The sequence below is a fragment of the Cryptomeria japonica genome, chromosome 10 (assembly GCF_030272615.1).
Source record: "Cryptomeria japonica chromosome 10, Sugi_1.0, whole genome shotgun sequence".
Classification (NCBI taxonomy): domain Eukaryota; kingdom Viridiplantae; phylum Streptophyta; class Pinopsida; order Cupressales; family Cupressaceae; genus Cryptomeria; species Cryptomeria japonica.
This window is the reverse complement of record NC_081414.1, coordinates 892537327-892559902: the sequence shown is the minus strand read 5'-3', so window position 1 is coordinate 892559902 and position 22576 is coordinate 892537327. Positions and strand designations below refer to the sequence as shown.

The 22576-nt window shown below is 39.0% G+C and overlaps 1 protein-coding gene across 2 annotated transcripts in view; it reads right to left on the bottom strand.

Annotated features, from left to right (window-relative positions):
* Window positions 1-17349, bottom strand: part of LOC131046567 (uncharacterized) — a 246943-nt gene extending 229594 nt beyond the window's left edge. The window contains exon 1 of one of the 2 annotated variants that reach the window (XM_057980329.1): window positions 16977-17349. In XM_057980329.1, coding sequence (XP_057836312.1) covers window positions 16977-17109 — 133 coding nt within the window. In that variant the 5' untranslated portion in view covers window positions 17110-17349. The remainder of the gene's footprint in view (window positions 1-16976) is intronic. The other variant, XM_057980337.2, reaches the window with a different exon arrangement.
* Between the last annotated feature and the right edge of the window lie 5227 nt (window positions 17350-22576).

Here is a 22576-nt window from a genome sequence, read left to right as displayed (position 1 = left end):
AGTGTGGGCAAAGGTGGCTACTGTTATCATTAGGTTGTGGATGATCTCAAGGACCTGGATAGCTCGATGGATTGTCTGCATCATTCGTGTTGCAAATTCAAAGGCAACTGTGTGGGATTTGTCAATCCAAGAGCTCATAAGCTGAACCAAGCTCTTGACTCTTTCTGCCTCGCCAACTGATTCAAGGGGAAGTGCTTGCACGGGAGACACTGCTGGATCCTAACGTCCCAAGGGCTGATTGAGATGGCTAAAGTAGCCTCTCCAAGCACCGACCTCTCGCTCAAACTTTCTATTCTTTTCCATTTCTTCCTTAAGCTTGTCTTTAAGTGCCTCAAATGAATCGGTTGCCTCATCCAGTGTCTGCTCAGCGGTGAGTGGACCAAGTTCAAATGTTTCTACATCATACTCTTCTGCAAGGATTTCACCTTCATACTTGTCCACTGCTGGTGTAGCTATCCGCAACTTCTTGGACCCTGTCTCATCTCTGATCATCTTGGACATCTTGGTGGCCTTCTTCTTCTCTGTTACTTCCTGAGAATTTCCTACAAGGCTCTCTAAGTCAATCACATTATCTTCATCCTCGATCACAATCACCCTTGTTAGTCTCTCCTTCAACCAATCTGGAATGGCAGATCTTGTCTCTCTAAATTGTATCTCTTTAGGCAATGGTTCTTCTTCTCGGAGAGGAGATGTCACTTCATCATCATTCTTGTCTTCATGTAGCTCATTGACTTGGGGAGATTGACTTGATGAACGTTGAGATGCCTGCCCTTCTTCGTGTTTATCATTCTATACCATTGATTCCATAGATTCCTCGACTTCAGGTACCCTCTTCTCTTGTCCTACGACCTGACTCGTCCTTTTTTCATGTCGAGAAGATGTACCGGATGAGCGATCTCGATTGGCCTCTTGCTTCTTCTTGGAGGGTTCCCTTTTCTCAGGTCTTTCTTTCCTCTTCGCGCCTCTAGGATGAGGATTGCCTTCACTTGTGCTTCTGGGATGAGGATTGCCTTCACTTGCGCTTCTAGGATGAGGATTGCCTTCACTTGCGCTTGCTCCTCCTTCTCCTGGCCTTTCCTCCAAAGTGAAAGTCATTGGTACATTCTGTTCTCTCAACTTTTGATGTTGTACATCTACCCATTTGCGAGTACATGACAAAACTGGAGCCATCAAAGCTTTTAAGTCCAAAACCTCAGGCTCGTTCCAATCTATCCTCACTGCTTTGTCCTCTCGGTCATAAGATGATTGGAGATGTCTGCCACTGTCCTGAGCTTGATCAGCCACTCTGTAAACTTTGCATCTCCTGATGAAATCTAAAGGCAATCTGGAATGCATCTTTCTTTTTACTTCTAGATCACTTGAGAGATTCATCCAAAAGTCCTCGACCTGACATTCATGCCTGTACTTTCTACCAACTATCTCTTCTATATACCCATAAGGATCAAAATTCTCCCTCAAGGCAAAGAATGAAAATGAATATAAGGCCAACTCCCTTTCTGCATCATCCAAGGCCAGAGCATTAGGACATACCTCAACTGAATTCCCTAGTATGATAGGCACAGGAATTCCATTTCCATGCCTGTGTTTGAATGCCTTCGCATAAGCCGCCAATTGCCTAGTCACCTCAAGTAGCACTATCCTGTCTGTCGGATATCTTGGCAACATATAGGGAGGTGAAGGACACCCATGAACTCTAATATATGTAAACTTTTGGAATTGGATGAACCAAGCACCATACCTCTTTACAAGCTCTTGTGCATCTTGAGATAGCCGATTGTGAATCCCGCCTTGCAATATCCTGGTGATGTTCATCGTGAAGGTATCATTGACTAACTTGTAGTCAATTCCAGGTGGATGATGCAAATGAACATAAGAGTCACAAACTCTGACTTCCCCGGGTCCTCTTCCGATCACTCCTCTGTGAGGTAGTCCTGCATATTCGAAACTCCTGATCAAGGCATATATGATGTACGAGCTCATGTGGAATGACTTGGTAGGCTTTAGTCTCCTTAACTGCACGTCCAAGCAATGGCTAATAATTCTAGCCCAATGAATTGTTCCTTTTCCTTGAACTATTACCTGGATGAAGTAGAACATCCACTTCTCAAAATAGAAGGCTTGAGGAGCCCCTGTAACTCGATTGAGTAAAGTTATCAAATCTCTGTATTCCTCCTGGAAGTTGATCCTATGTGGTGTGTTGGGAATCTTGCTCAGGCGAGGACGACTTTTGAGTAACCAATTCTTATTGATGATGCTCAAGCAAGTGTCTGGATCATCTTCATACATGGACTTGGCTCCTTCTAAGCTTTTGTAAATCATATCTTTATGTTCTGGAAGATGGAGAGCCTCACTTATAGCCTCTTCTAAAAGGTAAGCCAAAGTGTTCCCTTCTTTGGACATGATTGATCCTGATTGTGGGTCATAATGGCGAGCACACTCGATCATCAGCTCATGGCACTGGACCACTGGAGGGAAACCGGCCGCCTTGATGATGCCACTTTCAATTATTCTCTTTGCGACAGGTGATGGTTTTCCAATGTAAGGGACCTCTCGAAACTTCTTCACACTGAAGTTTCCCAAGTTGGTATCTCCAATGTTGCTCCACTTTGACACGATCTTGGTCTCCAATTCTTCATTCCTCTGATCTTCCTTCATGAGAGCTGGACGACTAGTGGATGTTCCTGCCTTTGGGGTCGCCATCTTGACACCTACACAACATTTCATAATGAGCAATATATTTTTCAACGTAGAAATATAGAGTAGAAAGGAAGATTTAAGCTTTTAATTAGGAAACTTCATGATAAATCTTGAGTTATCATTTCCTAATTAACTACGCAATTTGAAGTTCAAAATTCAAAATTTCAACATTGGGACAAGGATGATCACGCCATACCTCCACTTGAGAATTAATTCTAAGAAATGATGCAAAAATAGGAGAATTTTGGCTAGGCGAAATGAAGATTGAAGTCCTCCCTTTAGCAAAATGTACTTCCTTTAGTCCTCACAAGCATCAATTCCACCACCTTTAGTCTTCAACACTTGAGGAAAATTCGCTCCAAATAGGCCAGCTTTCGCACTTCTTCTTGCTCTTCCAAATCGCACTTGAAGTAATGAATGAATGATTGATTAAAATTGCTCAAAACACCCCTACTATATAGGCGCTTACCACTTCATTTTCCATAGGCCGACTTGGTAAAATAGAACCCAAAATAAACAAAAATTAATAAAAGAAGAAGGCCGACTTGACAAAATATTAAAATGATACCTCAAGCGCTCTATCTTTTAATTTTAATTTAATAATAATTAATTTCAAATGCCTCAATTAATAAAAAAAACGATTTTCTAAGGCTCAAATTAATTATTAAATACCCATGCACCTTTATTAAATGCCAATTTAATTAAAATTTTAAAAATATTTCGAAGTTTTTAGCGAACTTGGCATCTAATGCGATTTGGAGGATATTAACGCCCAAGCATGGTAAAAAATAACGAATGTCAATAACCTCGCTCTAGTCCCTTGGAGAGGGACAGGAGCGCTCTTGCATTTTAAACCTTGTATTCCTTGCTTTCACGTTCAAAACCTCATCCTTGGCGTCCAAAATGGCCTTGTTATTTGGAAATTTGAGTTTAATTCACTTGATCTTTAGAAGGAGTGTGCCTTAGGACATTTTGGCCTGGTCCCTTGGTGAGGGACAGGAGCGATTTTCTACTTTTGTCCTTGATCTTTATCTTTTAAATTGCCAATTCATGTTGTGGGGTAAGCAATGATCCCCATTGTTCATTCTATGCATGCTTAACTCGTTTCCTCAAGGCAAAATAGGCTCTCCCAAGATTTTCGCCCTGGTCCTCCAGTGAAGGACAGGAGCGATTTTTGCATTTGAGCCTAGGATTGTCAATTTTTGGAAGCAATCCCTTGTTCACCATTTTTAAAAAAGCATTTCTCACCTTGCACCACCTTGCCTTGACGTGATTTTGGAGGGAAATTGTTGATTTTATAAAAATCGCCCTAGTCCTTTGGTGAAGGACAAGAGCGTTCTTTAATTCATTGTACAAACTCTTGATCACATCAACCTCCAATTACCTTCAAAGCATAAAACATCATTCCCCACTCCTTCTTGAGTCTTGGAAACAAAAAAAATAGCATTTCAAAATGTTAGGCAAATAGGCATATGTGGGGATTTCGCCCTGGTCCCTTGGAGAGGGACAGGAGCGACTTAGCCAATTGTCATCGAAACTTGTGGTCCTTGCAACTCCATTCCACCCTGAAGCATTTTAAGTATCATTCCAAACTTGTACCTTAGCCTGGGTTCGTCCCAATTTGGAGAAAAGAGATAGTCTTTTAGGTTTTTCGCCCTGGTCCCCTGGAGAGGGACAGGAGCAATTTTGCAATCATGAGCTTACCTGTGCTTTGCTAGCCTTCGGAATTACCTTCAATGGACCAACCACGCCCTCTTTCATTCATTTCAAACACGAAACTTGCCTTACCTTTGCAAGAAATTTGCCTTTTTAGAAAATCGCTTTGGTCCCTTGGAGAGGGACAGGAGCGATTATTGTCTTTTGGGTTGATTCCCTCCTTTGTGGTCCACTCAAGTTATATTCAACGGACAAAACATGCCTCCCTTGACCTCTTCAAATCGTAAAATCACTTTAATCTTGCAAGGGTAATGCAAATTTTGAAATTCAAGCTCCGGTCCTTCAGTGAGGGACAGGAGCGAATTTTGCCCTCTAGGCCAAATCTTTTCGCTTTTCATCTCGAAATTCCTTTGCTAGGGAAGATATCATCCTGTTACAAGCTATGAACAAGAGTTCAAGTCCGAAAAAGGTCTTAAAAGGTGTGTATAAAGAAAATCGCTCTGGTCCTTCAAGGAGGGACAAGGGCGAATTTATCTTTTTTAGACAAAAGCTCCATCATTTCATTGCCTTTAATTAAGCCTGGATGCTCTAACATGTGTAATTCATCTTTCACCATGCCCTTGACGTTTCAATTTGACCAATCAAGGCCAAGAATGACTCAAATAAGCCTTTTCGCCTTGGTCCTTCAGGGAGGGACAAGAGCGAATTCATCTTAATCCTTCAAATTTCATCATTTTCAAACCTTCAAAATCCTTAAAATCATCAAGTCACGTCCAATTAGCTCCCCTGGAGACCCTGCACAAAACAATTTTAAAAAAGTCAGAGACAAATATGCACTAAATAACATTTTCGCCTTGGTCCCTGGGAGAGGGACAGGAGCAATTTCACCTTTCTAAGCTAAAATATCCACAATTTAGGTCTTCAATCATTTCACAAGGCATAATTAGGTCATCTTCAAGGCCAGGAATCAGTTATCTTGAAAAAGTGGCATGGTCCTTCAGGGAGGGACAGGAGCACTTTCTCTGTTTCAGGCATCATCTTGCCTCCAAAATTTGGTCAAAATGTACCTAGGCAAAAATGTACAATTTTATCTTCAAAATGCTAACACTTAGACAAAATTTGAATTTTCCCAAAAGAACCCTGACCAGACCTAACCTGAGACATATCCGACTTCGTGACAGACTCACCCTACTTCAAAAATCTCAATCTTCGGAAGGATGCATAATAACTTTCAAAATTCGATTGGACTTGGCTTGAAAATATCCAAAAGAAACCCCTAAGGCTTAGCCCTAGCCCAGACAACTCACTCACTCAAAATCCTAAAAGCAGAGAGAAGAACAGGCAAAAACAAAAGCAAAAAGAGGGGGTCCCCATTTTAATGGGGCGATGTGTGAAATGGTCACAACAGGTTCCCAACTCACTATAATAAATAGGCCATTGGCTACGAAAGGGTCAATGGTTGGGGCTATATGAGAGTTCACTCTCACATTGGGTGCTTAGTAGGATCCTAGAGATCTCAATCACGCTTGCGTGACTACTAAGTCCTTGGTGCTTCGTTGGGCTATATGCCTCAATTGCGCTTGCGCAACTTCGAAGGGTAGCTCCTAACGGGAAGACTTACTAAACACCTTGTTCATAGTGGCCAAAAACCTTCTAGTCATTGGTGAAGGAGGTCGGACCTTTGAAGCCGCCCATATTTTTACGGCCCTTAGTAGAGACACAAAGTTCGCCATGAGGAGTTTTCATGGGAATTGATGCTTGGCTGCCCCAAGAAGTGAGTACCGTGGAGGGGAGCCAGTGGGGTCAAGCATCTAAGTGTCCGCTCTGGGTAAGCGTAGCTGGGAAACCAATTGGGATCCATTGACTATTGTCTTTTCTCGCCATAGGATATGTTGTGAAGGAGCATGAGTGTCTTTTGAGTCTAACTTATTTTGACCATTGTGTTTTCTTTACTTGACATCTCTTGCCAAGTCCATCCCCCACAACCAATCAATCATCCCTCTTTCCAAACTCCATCTTGTCATCATCCATTTCTATCTATCCAAGAAATTCTCCAATCCCCAATCCACTTTCATCCATTCAAACAATCATCCTTCCTCAACTAATATTCATTCTTCCTCTAATCCAATCAAATCTCCAAGATTCCAATCCAAATCCAAATCCAAATCTAATCCAAATCCAATCAAGTCCTAATCCAAGGACTAATCCAATCCAATCCAATCAAATCCAACCTAATCCAACCCAATTCAATTCAATCCAATCAAATCCAATCAAATCCAATCAAATGAAATCAAAACCAACTCAATCCAATCCATTCAATCAATCAATTAATCCAATCAAATCAAGTCCTAATCCAAGGACCATTCCAATCCAATCAAGTCCTAATCCAAGGACCAATCCAATTCAAACCAATCCAAATCCAAATCCAATCAAGTCCTAATCCAAGGACTAATCCAATCCCAATCAAACCAAGTCCTAATCCAAGGACCAATCCAATCCATTCAATCAATCAACCAATCCAATCAAATCAAGTCCTAATCCAAGGACCATTCCAATCCAATCAAGTCCTAATCCAAGGTCCAATCCAATCAAATCCTAATCCAAGGACTAATCTAATCCAAATCCAATCAAGTCCTAATCCAAGGACTCATCCAATTCCAATCCAAATCAAATCCAATCCAATCAAATCCAACCTAATCCAACTCAATTCAATTCAAATCCAATCAAATCCAATCAAAACCAACTCAATCCAATCCATTCAATCAATCAACTAATCCAATCAAAACAAGTCCTAATCCAAGGACCAATCTAATCAAATCAAGCCCTAATCCAAGGACCAATCCAATCAAACCAATTCCAATCCAAATCAAAATCCAATCCAAATCCATCATCATTCCAAGCCAAGTTCCTCATCTTCATTCAACATCATCTCCATAATATTTCCCCTCCAAAACATATTCATCCAATTCCAATCTAATCCTTCACTCTCAACATGACTACCCATAATTTCAAAGCTTGGTATGAGAAGATGCTCATGGAAGTTCACGAATCTGCCTACCAAGTTAATCCCATAATCTCCCACCCTCCTATCATACCTTCACCCATCCCATCTCAACACATTGCACCCAATCCCAATCTATACCATATCTCTTATCCTTCTTCTACCTTCGACAAGGGAAATCCATCTTATTCCACATCCATATCTCCATATTACCCCTCATCCACATACTCCTCTAATCAAATAAGTATACCTCCATCTCCCCCCCATCTACATCCCAATCCCCATCCTTCTACAATGCATTCATTACCCCTACTCCCCATCCAAATCCTTTACTCCATAGTCCTCCAATCATTAATCCTAATTCTCCAATCCATTATCCCAATCCTCCATCCAATCCCAATCCTCCATCTAATCCTAATCTTCCATCCAATCCCAATTCTCCATCTAATCCCAATCCTCCAAAATCCATATTGTCCACATCCTCCAAATCCATCATCCATAATCTTATCCAAGGCATGCTAGCAAAGGAGACAAAATCCTCACCTCAAAGCAAAGTGGCCAAGTCTCCTCAAATCCTCCATCCACCCCAATCACCTCCACCTCAAAACAAATCCCAATCCCCCACACTTAATGATACTCCCATTTCCCCATCTACTCACATCAAAGCTTCCATACCTTCCTCCATCACACAATCCCCACAATTCCAAACATGCCAAAAGCTTGTTCTAAAGCATGCTAGCATAGAAACCACTCCATCTCATGATGCATCTCCCTCCACTCCATCTAATGATCCCATCCCCTCCACTTCCTCTCATGATCATATGATTCCTCTATCATTGCATGATCCTCTTCCATCTCATGATCCAATCACCCCTCCCACTCCATCTCATGATACCCTCCCTAGTCAAGATCAAAGTACCCCTTCATCTCCATGTCATGATCCCAATCCATCTAAAGATCCTAATCTTTCATCCACATCTCATCCCCCTCAAAATGGACTCGCATCTTGTTTCCAAGATAATAAGGGCCCTCAAGATAATGCTCAGAATGTTGGTACATCCTCTATTCCTCCTAAATCCAAATTTCCATACAAATCAAAATCCCGTTATCCCTCATCTTCCGCATCCATCTTGGGATCATATGTTCCAAAGTTAAACCCTTCATTCCTTCCATCCATTTTGGGCCCCTATGTTCCGATGCTCAATCCTCCATCTCTTCCATCCATATTGGGTCCTTACATCCCTCCATCCACCATTCCATCACCTCAAATAATCCTTAAGCAAGATCAACAAAGGCACACATCCTTGGACGCCTCCCAACACTCTCTTTCCACCATCCCATCCATAAAATCCATCAATCCTTCATCCTCATGCACCCATCCCATTGCTATTGGAAGCAATTTGGATGCCCAATCTAAAAAGCATAAAGCTCAAAAATCCACAAAAATCAAAGGATCAACATGTCCCCTCAAAACGACATGCTCAAAAGAAAAATGTGATCCGAAAGAAAGAAAAATCAAAAAGGCCACAAAGGCCCCAAAAGAAAAAATCAAAAACTATGTGGATTCCCAAAGAAGCAATGCATCCCAAAGAAAAATCAAAATTGGCATCCAAACTTGTTAATCCAAAAGCTCCATCCATTCATAAGTCTCCCAATCCTCCATCTAACACTCCTCCATCTTCAAAATCCTTTTTGGGTCCTTATGTCCCAAAATCCACCATCCCAACTCCATCACTCCCTTCCTCTATTTTGGGTTCTCATTTCCCAAAATCTACATATAATCCAAAATCCTCTCCTCCACTACTCCAACACCCTTCAAGGTGTATGCCAATGTTGATCTTCCACAACTTCTTCAAAACCCCATCCATTATCCACCATCCATTTCTCACAATCCCATTCCATTAGTCCAATCCTTTCCAAATCCTTATCTTCCATCCCCTATCCATTTCATCTCCCCAATTATTATTACCAACATCTATGAGCATACCTCTAGTTCAAAGAAATACTAAGGGATAACATCTATGGAACTAGATGCTTGAGTCCTCCCTTCCTCCTTCACGCGTCTACTATCTTCCATATCCACTCATCCTTGTCCTTCTCCATCCAAACTATTCCAAAAAATCAAAAAAATCAAAAAAAATCAAGAAAAATGCAAAAATCAAAACAGAAAAAAGTAAAGAAAAATCATTTCATCCAATGGTGAAAACCAATTCTTGTGGCGCCTTGGGTTAAGTACCATGATGAAAACTTGGCAAACAAGCGTCATGTGTAATCCCCTCATCCCCTTGCACTCTACACTTGGGGGCAAGCTTCATCCACATAATCCTCCCATCCATCAACATCATATCTAAGTCCATTCTCCTATCCTATCTTTGATCTTGACTATCCTATCCATATCCTCCATCTCATATCCCTCATCCTATCAAAATAAATCATCCATTCCTATCTTTCATCTTGATCATATAAGGGGCAAAATAATGAATCATGCATGCATGCTTTGGAGCATTCAAGCCTTAATCGCCTTAATCCTCTACCATCCATATCCATTACACATTATCCTCCCACCTCATACATATTTATCCACCATCCTTGCATCCTTAATTCCACTACCTCTAGTATGGGGCATTGCACTCCTTTGCAAGCATAGTCCTTGGGTCTCCATCACCCTACTCTCCATCCTTTATTCCTCCATATCTTATCCATATCCATCCAATCCATCCACATATCTCCTATCCAAACAATAACTCCCTCCTTCCATCCATCCTTTTACCAATCCTTGGTTCTCCCTTGTCATTGGTTCCATTCAATCAAATCCTATCCACCAATCCACCCCATCCTATCCAATTTCTAATCCAAACCTATCTCATTCAATCATATTCTCCATCTCTTCCAATTTAATCAATAATCCCATCCCCAATCCAATCCTATTCAATCATCCATCCCCCCTTTCATCCTATCTAATCATGTATCCTTCTTCCAATCCTGTCCAATCCATCAAACTGAGCTTTCCCATCTACCTAAGCTCGCACTGACTTGTGCCTAATCCAAGCACCCATCCATACTAAGCTAATCAAATCAAAAGCAACAATCCTCTCACCTACAGATCTTGCACATCCAGCTTGTCTTTTGTCATCCATCACCCTGCCCATCGGGATGCTTCCTTCCCTAGTCCGACAGCTTATCCAAATCCATATCCTACTCTTGGCAAGAGATATTAGTTGCTCATGTGCATGTTGTTTGCATGCTTGAGCTTTTCGCTTTGTTTTTCATCTTGTGTCCTAAGACTATACTTGTTCACGACTGCCTTGATCATCCTATATCTTGGTATGTCTTGGCTCGTGTATAATGGGGCATAGTTTTCGTGGCATGGTGTGTTTGAAGGTCCTCCTTGTATGAACCGACAATCCTGCATTAGTGTTTATCAACACTTGCATGATTGTGTGCAAGGCATTCCTGTTTGACTGAGCGTCAATCCACGCCTCGGATCTTCATATCATCTTGGTTCTTATAATCAGTGGTGTAAACTATCCATGGCAATATCAAATCTAGGTTTGCTCTCTATACTTGCTCAACAAGAAATCCAATCCATTTATCATTTCTTTATCTCATTTCATTCACAACACTCCAACTCATCCTACTTCCCTCTTTTATTATCTTCATCCTTTCATCACTTATTCTTCTAATTCCTTTCGAGAGCACATTCGTGTTCTTCGAACTCACATGTCCTCTCGAGGGGGCATACCACTGCTTCCTCGTCATCCTACCTCCTTATCATCCTTCCTCATCCCATGATTGGGGCATCATGCTACTAGTCCTTAACCTTTTCTTCCACTATGTTTTATTTCTTCTTTGATATAACATCATTTCACGACGCTATATCAAAGAGGGGCAAAATGTAGACACCTAAAATTAATATTTCATTAATTTAAGCCTATCAACATAATTAATTGACTTTAATTGTGTTATCCTTATTCCTCTCAGAATCAATTAAATCTAATTTAATTAATCTTGTCACTATTGTCCAATAATTAATTTATCAAATAAATTAATTATTTCCCTATTCTTCTAAAGTCCTCTCAATAATTATTTCTTCTAAAACCCACTCAGTTAATTAATTCTAATTAATTAACCTAGTCATGTGATTCCTACAAATCACTTTTCCTAGTCCCACTTAGCCTAATTAATTCTTCGAGAATCTCTCATAATCATGCTTATCATTATTCTCCAATTTTTAATTCCCACTCATGTCACATCAACATTGAGTCTCTCAAAGAAATTCAAATTTCTTTGAATCCCTCAATGCATCCTTATTTTGGAATTTTTAATTCCTCAAATTTGAAATTCAAATTTCTCCCCTCTTTTTCCAATGGAATTTTATATTCCTATTTATTTTCCCAAGGCACCCTTGATCCATGCCTTCTATCCAAAATCAATCTCAACCCTTCATAATCAAATCAATCTTGGCCCTTCATTGGCCTTCTCCAATCTATAAATTGGAGCTTATTATCCTCACAAAGGGATCCACTTCTCATGCTTCCTCATGCTGCTCTATTATCCTCTCATCCTCTTCTAAATCCTCTCTCAAATCTAATTCAAATCCTCCTATCCATCACTCAAATCCAACAATCCAATAATCCATCAATCCATCTTGTTGAGCATTTGGAGAGCATTCCACATCAAGCAATCAAAGGAGCACATCAAGTGGAGCATCACCAAGGGGCGCCTTCACTTCATCAAGCTCAATCCGAAGGAGAAGGTAAAATAGCAAGATGAAATGGTTATTCTTTGATGTTTTTAGCATTTTCATGTTTATTTCATTATGTTTTGATTATTTTCCCTTCTGATCCGTTTTCCCCTCTTCACGTACAACTGCTGTCCTATAAATGTGCCTAAAAACAAGGGTTTTCAAGGGTTTTGAGTCTTCAAACACCTTATCACCATTCCAAACTCTTCTTCAGACCACCAAATCTTTTGAGAAGGTCTGTACCATCATTATGAAGCCTTCCAACTTCCTGCCCTGCAAGCATAAAGACAAACACTTGATGTGCAACCAAGTTTCAAGAGGAAAAGAGCTCAAAAACCATTGTATTCAACACTTTGGTTACTCAAAATGCATTTCCAACAAACTATTCATTGAAACATCCTCCCATCTAGTCTAAAAGCTCTATCCAAACTTCATTCCACCTTAGGAAACCGAAAATGAGGTCCACTTGGTGGGGGTTTGCAAAGATGCTTTGTTTTACACCATGAAAATTCACTAGCCGGGCTATAGGAGCTCGCCTAGTAAGTAACAACAACCATTTTCTTTGTCATTGCCATAAAACAAAAACTTGTATTTACAAGAAGGCTATGTACAGCAACTTGACTCTCAGAGGCCATGGAGAAAGAGCCAAAGAAAATCAAGTTGCTTCCATTGTTGAAGCCAAACCCTTACTCAACCAAGAACGGGGCTAAAACAAAATAATTTTGATACAATGTTAAAACTTCACACCAGCACACAAACCCAAGTGAGAAAGCTTTAACACAACATGGCACAACTGCCCAAATGAAAACAGTACAGCCAAATGCTCAGGAAGTACGGACTGCTATACCATTTGGAGCAAAAAAGTGTAAGAAAAATGACAAAATCTTGAGTTTTTGTATTGAAATCTTCTTTTCTTCGAATGCCAACCTGATACAAAGTTGTGTTTAAGGCTGTAAATAGACACTCACCACCCAAATCATGCCCAGGTATGGACCAATAACCACCTTTTGCCTTATTTTTACAAATTTTCCAAAAATTGTCAAAATGTTGCTTGACAACTTTGACAAGTTTTGGTATAATGAGCATTTTTTACTTGTGAGCCAAATAGACTTAACTCTACCATGTGAAATGGTTTAATATAACCACACAAACATATTTCAATGCCTAACAAGGCTTTATAAGGCGTTTTGACCATTTTTCCACATTTTGCCCACTCTAGGCTTACAAAGCATAAAAGGTCAAAAATAGACCAAAAACTCAACAAACAACAAAACTAAGACACAAAGGACACTTAAACACACTAAACACACCCTTTGGACATACAACAAGTCCATTATTCAATTGAGACCAACATAGGCCATTTCAAACGAAAATTTGATGAAGTGCTCCATGAGCTTCACTAGGTGCTCCTGCACCATAAAGGGGAACAACTTGGTAATTTTAATAAAGTGTTGGTAATGTGGAAGAATTGTGGATTGGTTAAACGAGTCGATTTATTATTTATGGGCGATTAAATGGCTGATTTCAGATAGAGATCACCACTACACATAGAGATCAACACTGAACAATACTAATATAATCTCTCATAGAGATCATTACTGGACATTATCGATATAATTTCAAAATTGCAATCAAAGATTTATTCTTCAAATTGGAGTGCCACATCTAGGATTTGGCTGCAATGAACCTGCAAGATAGATCATGGCAAATTTGCACATGTTGGGGGGCAATTTCAAGATCGAATTCAATGATCTCTCAATCCCAATTAGGCTGTGCTAGTTGAGAAATGAGAGGCAGCAGTTTTGAGGCCATTTTGGAAGGCATCCAAGGGCAAAGTGCGCCAAATTTTCAAGGTCAGATTGCTTCCTTAAACTCCAATGACTTTGTTGATTGTAGGGCAAACTTGAAGGCAAACTTGAGGACAAATTCGGCACCACAAAATTGGGGGCAAATTCAACCGCTGAGATTCTAGAGTTACTAGTGGAAATTCATTGAAAAGTCCTATGGGGTCATCTATTATTTGAGCACCCTCACCTAGGGTTTCACCTACTACTAGAGCACCATTTTCATAAACCAACGTTTAGTGAATTTGTGCAAAATAAGAAAAAAAAATTAAGGGGATATATAATATATTCTCTTATTAAATTTAAACTAAGTCATTGATTTGTCAAGGTGCACACCTAAATTCAAGTCTGTCCAATTAATACATGGTCAAGATCACAAGAGGTTTCAACCAAGGTGCCATCAGACGCCCACAATGAATTTTGCAAAACACCCCACAAAAACCTATTTTTTGTTTCTTTAATCATTTTTAGACTAACCATTATTTCCTATAAACACAAAATAAAAAAATTCAAAACTCTCTTGCATCTCGTTATTTCTCTTTTATGTTGAGGCACTTGTGCAAATTGTTCCATTGCAATAATAGGATCATTTCTCCATTAACAAGACAATCATCCCCTTAAGCTTGTCCTCCTACTTCTCTGTCAAATGATAGCCAATGAGTATGTTCATGAAAATGACAAAGTTTTGGAGTTGTAGTTATCTTCTAGCGCCACCACTATTTTAAATTTATCCAGAAGTTGTTTGAGTTTCTTTAGGGAGTTTTTTGGTGTATTAACTGCCACATTTATCTTTTAAACCAATAATTACTAGATTCACGTTATTAACAACAATGTATTCCTTATTTTTTACCAATTTTTAAGTGTTCAACATATCAGTCATGGGATTTATTTTTAATTTTTATGCTCTTTGTGAGTTCCACAAAAATGGGGCTAAGCTTTTGATATTAGCCACATTTTATGCTTTTTCTCCTTCTAGTTTTACGTTAAAATATTCATATATTTATGACTTTTATATGTTTTCTATACAGCTGAACCCAACCATCGTGTTCTCATTTTGAGCTAAGGAAATAATTAATAATGTAACTTTAGTTGTCCAAATTACTTTATGTTATAACATTGCAAAATGGGTGACTTGTGTTTTATTATTAAAAGAGTGCCTAATGTTATGCAATAAAAAAGTTGTTAGGACCGGGGTCCAAAAGTAATGTTTATTTAAAAGGGCTTTCCACACATTTTTTAAAATAAAGTTTTTGAGGGAAAAAGGAAAAAGAATATAATATTTAATTATAATTGCCTCAAGTGCCTAAAAAGAGGAGTTGAGCATGGATGAAGGTTATAAAATTATGAAATCAAAACCCCATGTTTTTGATATCAAATGAATGTTCATCTTTTTGCCTAAGGACAAAAACTCTTTTTGGCAAATTGATTCGAAGACAAAATGCCTCCTATTCATATGAGTAATTCTATGCAAGGATTACCAATGAGCTATAAGGTTGAAAAAGATTTTCCAATTTCAATTGGTTTGGTATGTTGCATGAGATTTCAAATTTTGTGAGATTTGTTTTGGATTTCCAAATTTTTGGGTTTGTGCTAAAAATTTTGTTTTGGGTGTGTGGAGGGTTCCTAAATAAAATATTTAATGTGACTGGTGACATACATTCTTGTAATGGTAATCATTCACCGTATTGATTTCTACCATGGCAATCAATGGCGAGAAGTAATTAGCATAGAACTGTAAATGTTTAAGCCTTTCATTTTATAAGCTAAGTTGTAACTTTGGTTCTTTCAAGGAAAAATCAATGATTCTTAACCTCCTTAACCCAAAGTCCAATGTCAACCTTAGAACAAAGAAAGATTCTAGGCCAGAGAAGATTAACTCTTTGAGATGAAAGATTTTTGCACAATTTGGGTCTTACTATGATTAAAAAGTTGGACAAGAGAGGTTATATCACATTGTAAAGAGTGGATTCGGGTGACTGCAGCTCATCCTCAACAACATCACAAGGATTGTAGAAAACAATTCTCATGATTTTGTGGAGAACAGAATTTCTGTTTAAGAGAAGAAAATCGGTTATCTAGAAACTCTAGCACCTCCAAACATTAGGCACACAAAGTGGAGAAGAAGGGAGATTATATCAATGACAACTGAATCAATGTAAAGTTGTAAACATTGAGCACTTATTTAGTGCAGTATCGCAAGCAAGGCATGGGTGTCTAATGAGTTAATAGGGAGATGGATGTATAAAAGTGACTGTTATCCATAATTTTGGAGCAGTCTTATGCCAAAAAATTATGACAGAAAACTTCCAATGGCAGCTTATTATGTGTCTTCTCAGTAAGCTCGAAATTTAAGTTACCAGGATCAACTGGCCACAATCTAGTAGTGATATGAAGTGGTTTTCAATGTAACTATTTAAATTTCTATTATGCAGGTGACAGCTCAACAGCTAGTAGAAATTCCCAGCAAAATTATGACAGAATACTCTATGAAGAAACTTTCGAAATCTTAAGCCAAACGGGGGTTTGATCTTGTTGGACTATTCATCTGCAGTACTAGCAGGGTAATGTGTCTCATCACTAGATGGAGAGAGAAACAAATTACTCGACATTGTCCACAAACTAAGAATAAGAAGTTATATTTAGGGTTTTGAATTAGCTCCTTCAGCCACCCTATTAAATAATCTCCATTGATTTTGGGGTTCGGCTTCGTTTTAGTTTGTGACTTCTCCCCAGTACCTCATATGATTTCTATATAATATCGCCCAAATGATAGAAATAAACTGCATGGGGATGAGATTAAATTCATTCCACTTTCTCATTAGGTCTACATATCAAATGTAACTTCCATGTAATTTAAAACAGTAATAGCCTTTAAACAATTCGACATGCATAACAAAACAAAAGCAATGCAATTCTCGGGCTGTCATACATTTACGAGATGTTTCAATCCAATGACCTAAGGTCGAAATGAAAACAACTGAAAAGTCTCAGAGAAACATAACTTGCATGAAATGAATTATAAATGTTTGTTTACCCTCATAGTGAGATCGAGGAAAAGTTTTGGGCAGTATAAAGAGCTGCCATACAACAGCCATTGAAACCAGAATACCAGGAAGTGCGTATGTTCTGGCAGTGCTAGCAAATGAAGCCATGGCTCCTCTTGACATGCTTGTGCTGGTAAAGCTTATTTAGCATAATATTTTAAAGCAACGGTATAATGGGGAGCGCAACTTTAACGGATGGAAATAGATCTTACGGAGGTATGTTTGTAATGCTTTAGAGATCCTCGGAAAGACTAAAGGTTTGACTCGTTCTCGAATTTTGATTTCTCCGCTGCTAGTTAGTTTAATTTAGATAATGACGGAGAAATTTTAAATGTTTTACAGGTCCTCTCGAGAATGAAAGATTGACACAATCTTAATTTAGGGGTTTGTTTTAACTTAAGCTATTAAGCGTTGTGGCTTTCCTTTTCACTAGAAAGAAAAGTTTCTGTTTTTTTATTGGAGAAATAAGTAAAAAAAAAAAAAATTGAATTATCTTTTAAAATTAAAAGAATAGGGAGGTAAATAAATGGTCTAGGGTTGTGAGCAAATAAATATTAAATGAGAGAAAGAAGATATGGATGAAACAAAATAACAATTGAAATATTAATTTATATCGAAAAACCTAAAAAAAATTAAATGTTTGTAAGTGTGGTACTGTGTGAAATATGTATATATTATATAACGCAAACCAACATCATATCAATATATTTAAGATAGAATGTAAAACTACATGCAAACTAAAGGACCTGGTGTTGCCTTGAGTCAATCAAATAGTGGTTAACAACCACTAATGAGTTGGGGCAAATGCTATGTTCAAATGATAATCAAATGTAAGCTAATTGATGAAAACGGTACTTGTAAATTGTGTAAATGTTATGCTAGAATGTAAAGAATAGAAACTAGAGGATCAAGATGTATGTATATCCAAATGCCATAGTTATGAAAGTAGTTGGAAATCTTATTTTGCACCCCTTGCAAAATATGGGGTTTATAGGGGTGGTCGGGTTCAAAGTTAGGTAGTCACCATGAAGGCTAAATCCAAAGGTATGTAGTCGAGAGCAAGGTCAAGTCCTCCTTGGATAGCTAGCAATTAGTAACTCTCATAAACTTGCAATTTTGGGGTTTCTTCAAGCCTATCTAATGCTTTGTTTGACTAACTAGCACCTATCAAAATATAGCAAAGAAAGGCTAGTTAGACCTACAAACCTATAAGGGATCAAAGCACAACAATGGGACAATAAGAGTAACTTAGGATCATGGAGGGAATTAACTTATAAACGATGTAATGAAGTCTCAAAATTAGAATGGCATGAAATAAACTTGAATAGAATGCAACCTATAGGTTTTTAGCATTAGATTTGAAAATTAGACATAGAAATTCTTTGAAGAGCTAAAATATTAATTATTGATAAAAATATGGTTTATAAAACTCAAAATCAAATGAGTTCCACCTAGAAGTATGATGATTTTTTATAATAGATGGCCTTGGCAAAATATTAGGGACCCCCATGAGCTATTTGGGTTGATGTTAAGTTATTTCTAGTCTTGTTTTAGACAATCAATAGATAGCATGAATGCCAAGTCCCCCTGTAACAATCAAATGCTCAATAAATTTAGGGCCTATGAACTTTATAATTTTTTGTAATGGACTTGATATAAAGATGGATTTAAAAACTCATAAGCAAAATGATTTCATGTGGAATTTTGATTTTTTCATCACAGATGGCCTTGGAAAAGTATTAGAGAACCCCATGAGTGATTTGAGTTGATTTTTTAGTTATTTTTGGGCTTCTTTTAAATAACCAATAGCCAGCAGGTGTGAGATTCTACGAGAAGCGAGAATTGAGCCAAGATCTGATGTCGGTTGTAGATCACATGCAACTCCTCACACAATGGATGATCGAAGATCAAAATAGCTGAATGAAGATAATTTCAATATGAGAGAGAAATAGAGACAAAGAGGAGAATTTGGAGAAGACTCTCACTGAGCTATCACTCCACTAGTGAAAGTGAGAGTATAGTGTTTATTATATAGAAAAATATAAGCATATACATCCAAGGGGTGCATTAACTCCTATTCCCCGTAAAAGTGGGAGGTTTTACCTTCTTGGTAAATGTCAAAACATGTGGCATAACCTCCTTACATGAAGACAAAAAAGGAGTTGAGAAAGTTGGCACATAAGGCCAAAAGAGGGTGTGAAACCCAACTACCCCATAACCCACTTAGGAAATGACCAAATAGTGGTTATGAGAGGTGGCACAACAAGCCAAAAGAGGGTGTGTAACTCAACTACCCATGTGAGGTGGAGAGTAACACATGTAGCTGAAGTATTTCGCCACATGTCCTCATATAAACCACTCCTATTAACCTAAGCAAGCTTAAATAATATATGTGTAGGAAAAATAAATACCCCCTAACATAAGGAAAATAAAAAACCTACACTAACACCCCCCCTTAAGCGTAGCTTAGGTGGGTGAAAATATGGGTCCTGGCAAATGCAACCATGTTAGGTACCCATGTACATAGATAGCCCCCCCAAAAGAAGAAGCCCCCCATAAGAGGAATAGCCCCCCCCAAAATAAGGAGAGAAAGAAAGAAGGACTAAGAAGTCCCTCCTGAAGTAGACACCTGTCATATCCCAAGCAGAGATCGCAAATGAAGGAACTTGCTTTCGGCAAAGGGTTTGGTGAAGATGTCCGCAGTTTGCTCCATTGTAGAACAATACTTAAGATCAATGATGCCTTCCTGAATGAGCTCCCAAATATAGTGCATATGTATCTCAATGTGTTTCATCCTTTGGTGATGAACTGGATTTCTTGAGATTTGTATAGCACTTTGATTATCACAAAAGATGATAGTAGGCTTCCTAACTAGAATACCAAACTCAGTGAGAATATTCTAAAGCCAAATAGCCTTGGTGGTGGCATTAACTGCCCCTCGATACTCAGCCTCTGTTGATGAAAGAGCAATTGCAGACTGCTTCTTACTCGACCAACAAACTGGACCAGAACCAAGTGAGAAGCAATACCCTGAAGTGGACTTGCGATCCTAAGAATCACTCGCCCAATCTAAATCTGTATATCCCACCAAGTCAATATCCATGCCTGCTGCATACTGAATTCCATAATTGTGAGTACCCTTAATGTAGTGGAGAATCCGCTTAGCTGCTTTCCAATGCAACTCATGTGGCTCCTGCATGAATCTAGAGACCATGCCCACCACATATGAAATGTCAGGTCTCGTATGAGTCAAGTAGATGAGGCTCCCAACAATTTGTTGATATAAAGTGCTATCGACCAAGGGTGAAGAGCACTTAGCCTCAAGTTTGACCCCAAACAAAAAAGGAGTAGGTGCAGGCTTACAATCAGCCATGCGAAATCTAGAGAGCATATCGAGTGCATACTTGGGTTGTCCAAGGAAGATGCCTGAAGAAGATTGAGTAATCTTAATTCCCAAGAAGTAATGTAGAAGACCCAAGTTTGACATCAGAAATCTATCATGTAGAGCAGTTTTCACTACCTTGATGGTGGATGAGTGACTCCCTGTGATCAACAAGTCATCAACATAGAGAACTAGAAATGTGAGAGTATCATCCTAGTGCAGAATGTAGATGTTCGGATCAAAATGACATCAAGTAAAACCAACTGTCAGAAGGAAGGAGTCCATCTTGGCATACCAAGCTCGAGGAGCTTGTTTGAGGCCATAGAGAGACTTTCAAAGTCGACGCACAAGTGAAGGATCTTGAACAAACCTTTGTGGCTGCTCCATGTATATTTCCTCCTGAAGGTCACCATGAAGAAATGCACTCTTGACATCCATCTGATGAACTTCCCAATGATGGGTTGCAGCAATAGCAAGGACAAGTTGGATGGAATTCATCTTAGCAACTGGAGCAAAAGTCTCAGAGTAATCAACCCCTGGAACTTGGGAAAAGCCTTTTGCTACCAAGCGAGCCTTATACTTATCAATCGACCCATCTGCTGCGAATTTTGTTCGATAGATCCACTTGCATCGAACAAGTTTCCTTCCCTTAGGAAGAGGAACTAAATCCCATGTGTGATTCCTTTCCAAGGAATTAAACTCTTCTTGCATTGCAGCATCCCATTCGGGAACACCTGTAGCTTCTCAAAAAGACTATGGATCAGAAGCTGAAGCAATGAAGAGATGTGGAGCTTGCTGAAATTGTGACCTAGTTCTTCTAGTATCTGATGGATCACCAAGCCAATCTCCTGCTGACTCAAAAGTTTGTCGAGCCCAAAGAGGCACTGAAGCTGGAGAGTCTGGGGGAGAATCATTAACCTTTGAAGGATGACTATGAGAATAATGTGAATCCTCACCATCATTGTCACCATCTGAAGTGGAGGAAGAAGACTCCTCATCAGGATTAGGAGGATTAAGATCCTCAGAAGAACTGTCATCATCATGCAATGTCTCCAATGTGATAGTGGATGGAGAAGTGGTATGAGAAGAAATAGAAGAACTCTCCTCAAAACGAACACTCCTCTCAATGAACAACTCATGTGTAGAGGGATGGAGAAGTCTATACCCTTTGACATCATCTGGATACCCAACAAATATGCAAGGCTTTCTCTGCGGATCCATAGCCTTGTGTTTCTCTGCTGGAATGTGGGCCCATGCAAGAGAACCAAACACTCTGAAATGCTTAACTGTAGGTTTTCAATCGGTCCAAGCTTGAAAAGGAGTTACCCCCTTTACATCTTTATGAGGAACTCAATTTTGGATATAACATGCACAATTGATGGCCTCTGCCCAATACTAAGGTGCCAAAGACTTGGAGTGAATCATACAATTTGTCATCTCCTTCAAGGACCTATTCTTTCGTTCTGCGACACCATTCTGTTGAGGACTGTATGGAACTGTGTGCTGCATGTTGATACCTTCTGAAGCACAAAATTGTTCAAACTGATTATTAACATATTCACCCCATTATTTGTACGCAGAATCTTGATGAACTTCCCAGATTGTTTCTCTACAAAAACTTTGAAATCTAGAAAATTCTCAAATACCTCAGACTTTTGTTTGAGAAAGTAAACCCATGTAAATCTGGAAAAGTCAAAAATAAATGTTAAGACATATCTAGCCCTGCTAAAAGATGGTTGTGGAAATGGTCCTGCCAAGTCACTATGTACCAACTCCAATAGTTGTGCTCTCCATGCTTTGCCTTTATCATACTTCTCCTCAGGATGCTTACCAAGAATAAATCCCTGGCAAACTCCATCAGAAAATCGAATAGAAGGCAACCCTGAAACCATGTCCTGTTGACTGAGTTGTTGCAAGTAACGATAGTTCAAGTGGCCAAATCGTTGATGCCACAAATAACTAATCTCATCTGCATGAGTGAGTAAAACTGTCGAAGGAGAGTCAGGAAGAAAGTGAGAAAACTGATATAATCTAGATTGATGATCTGCTTTTCCCACAGCAATAGTAGACCCGTTATGCATTTCACTGATTACCACTGTATCTGGTGTGAACTCAACTCGCTTGCTAGAACCAATGTGAGTGATCTGATAAATAGATAGGAGATTAGTTGATAAAGATGGAACACAAAGGACATCCTTAAATGTTCCT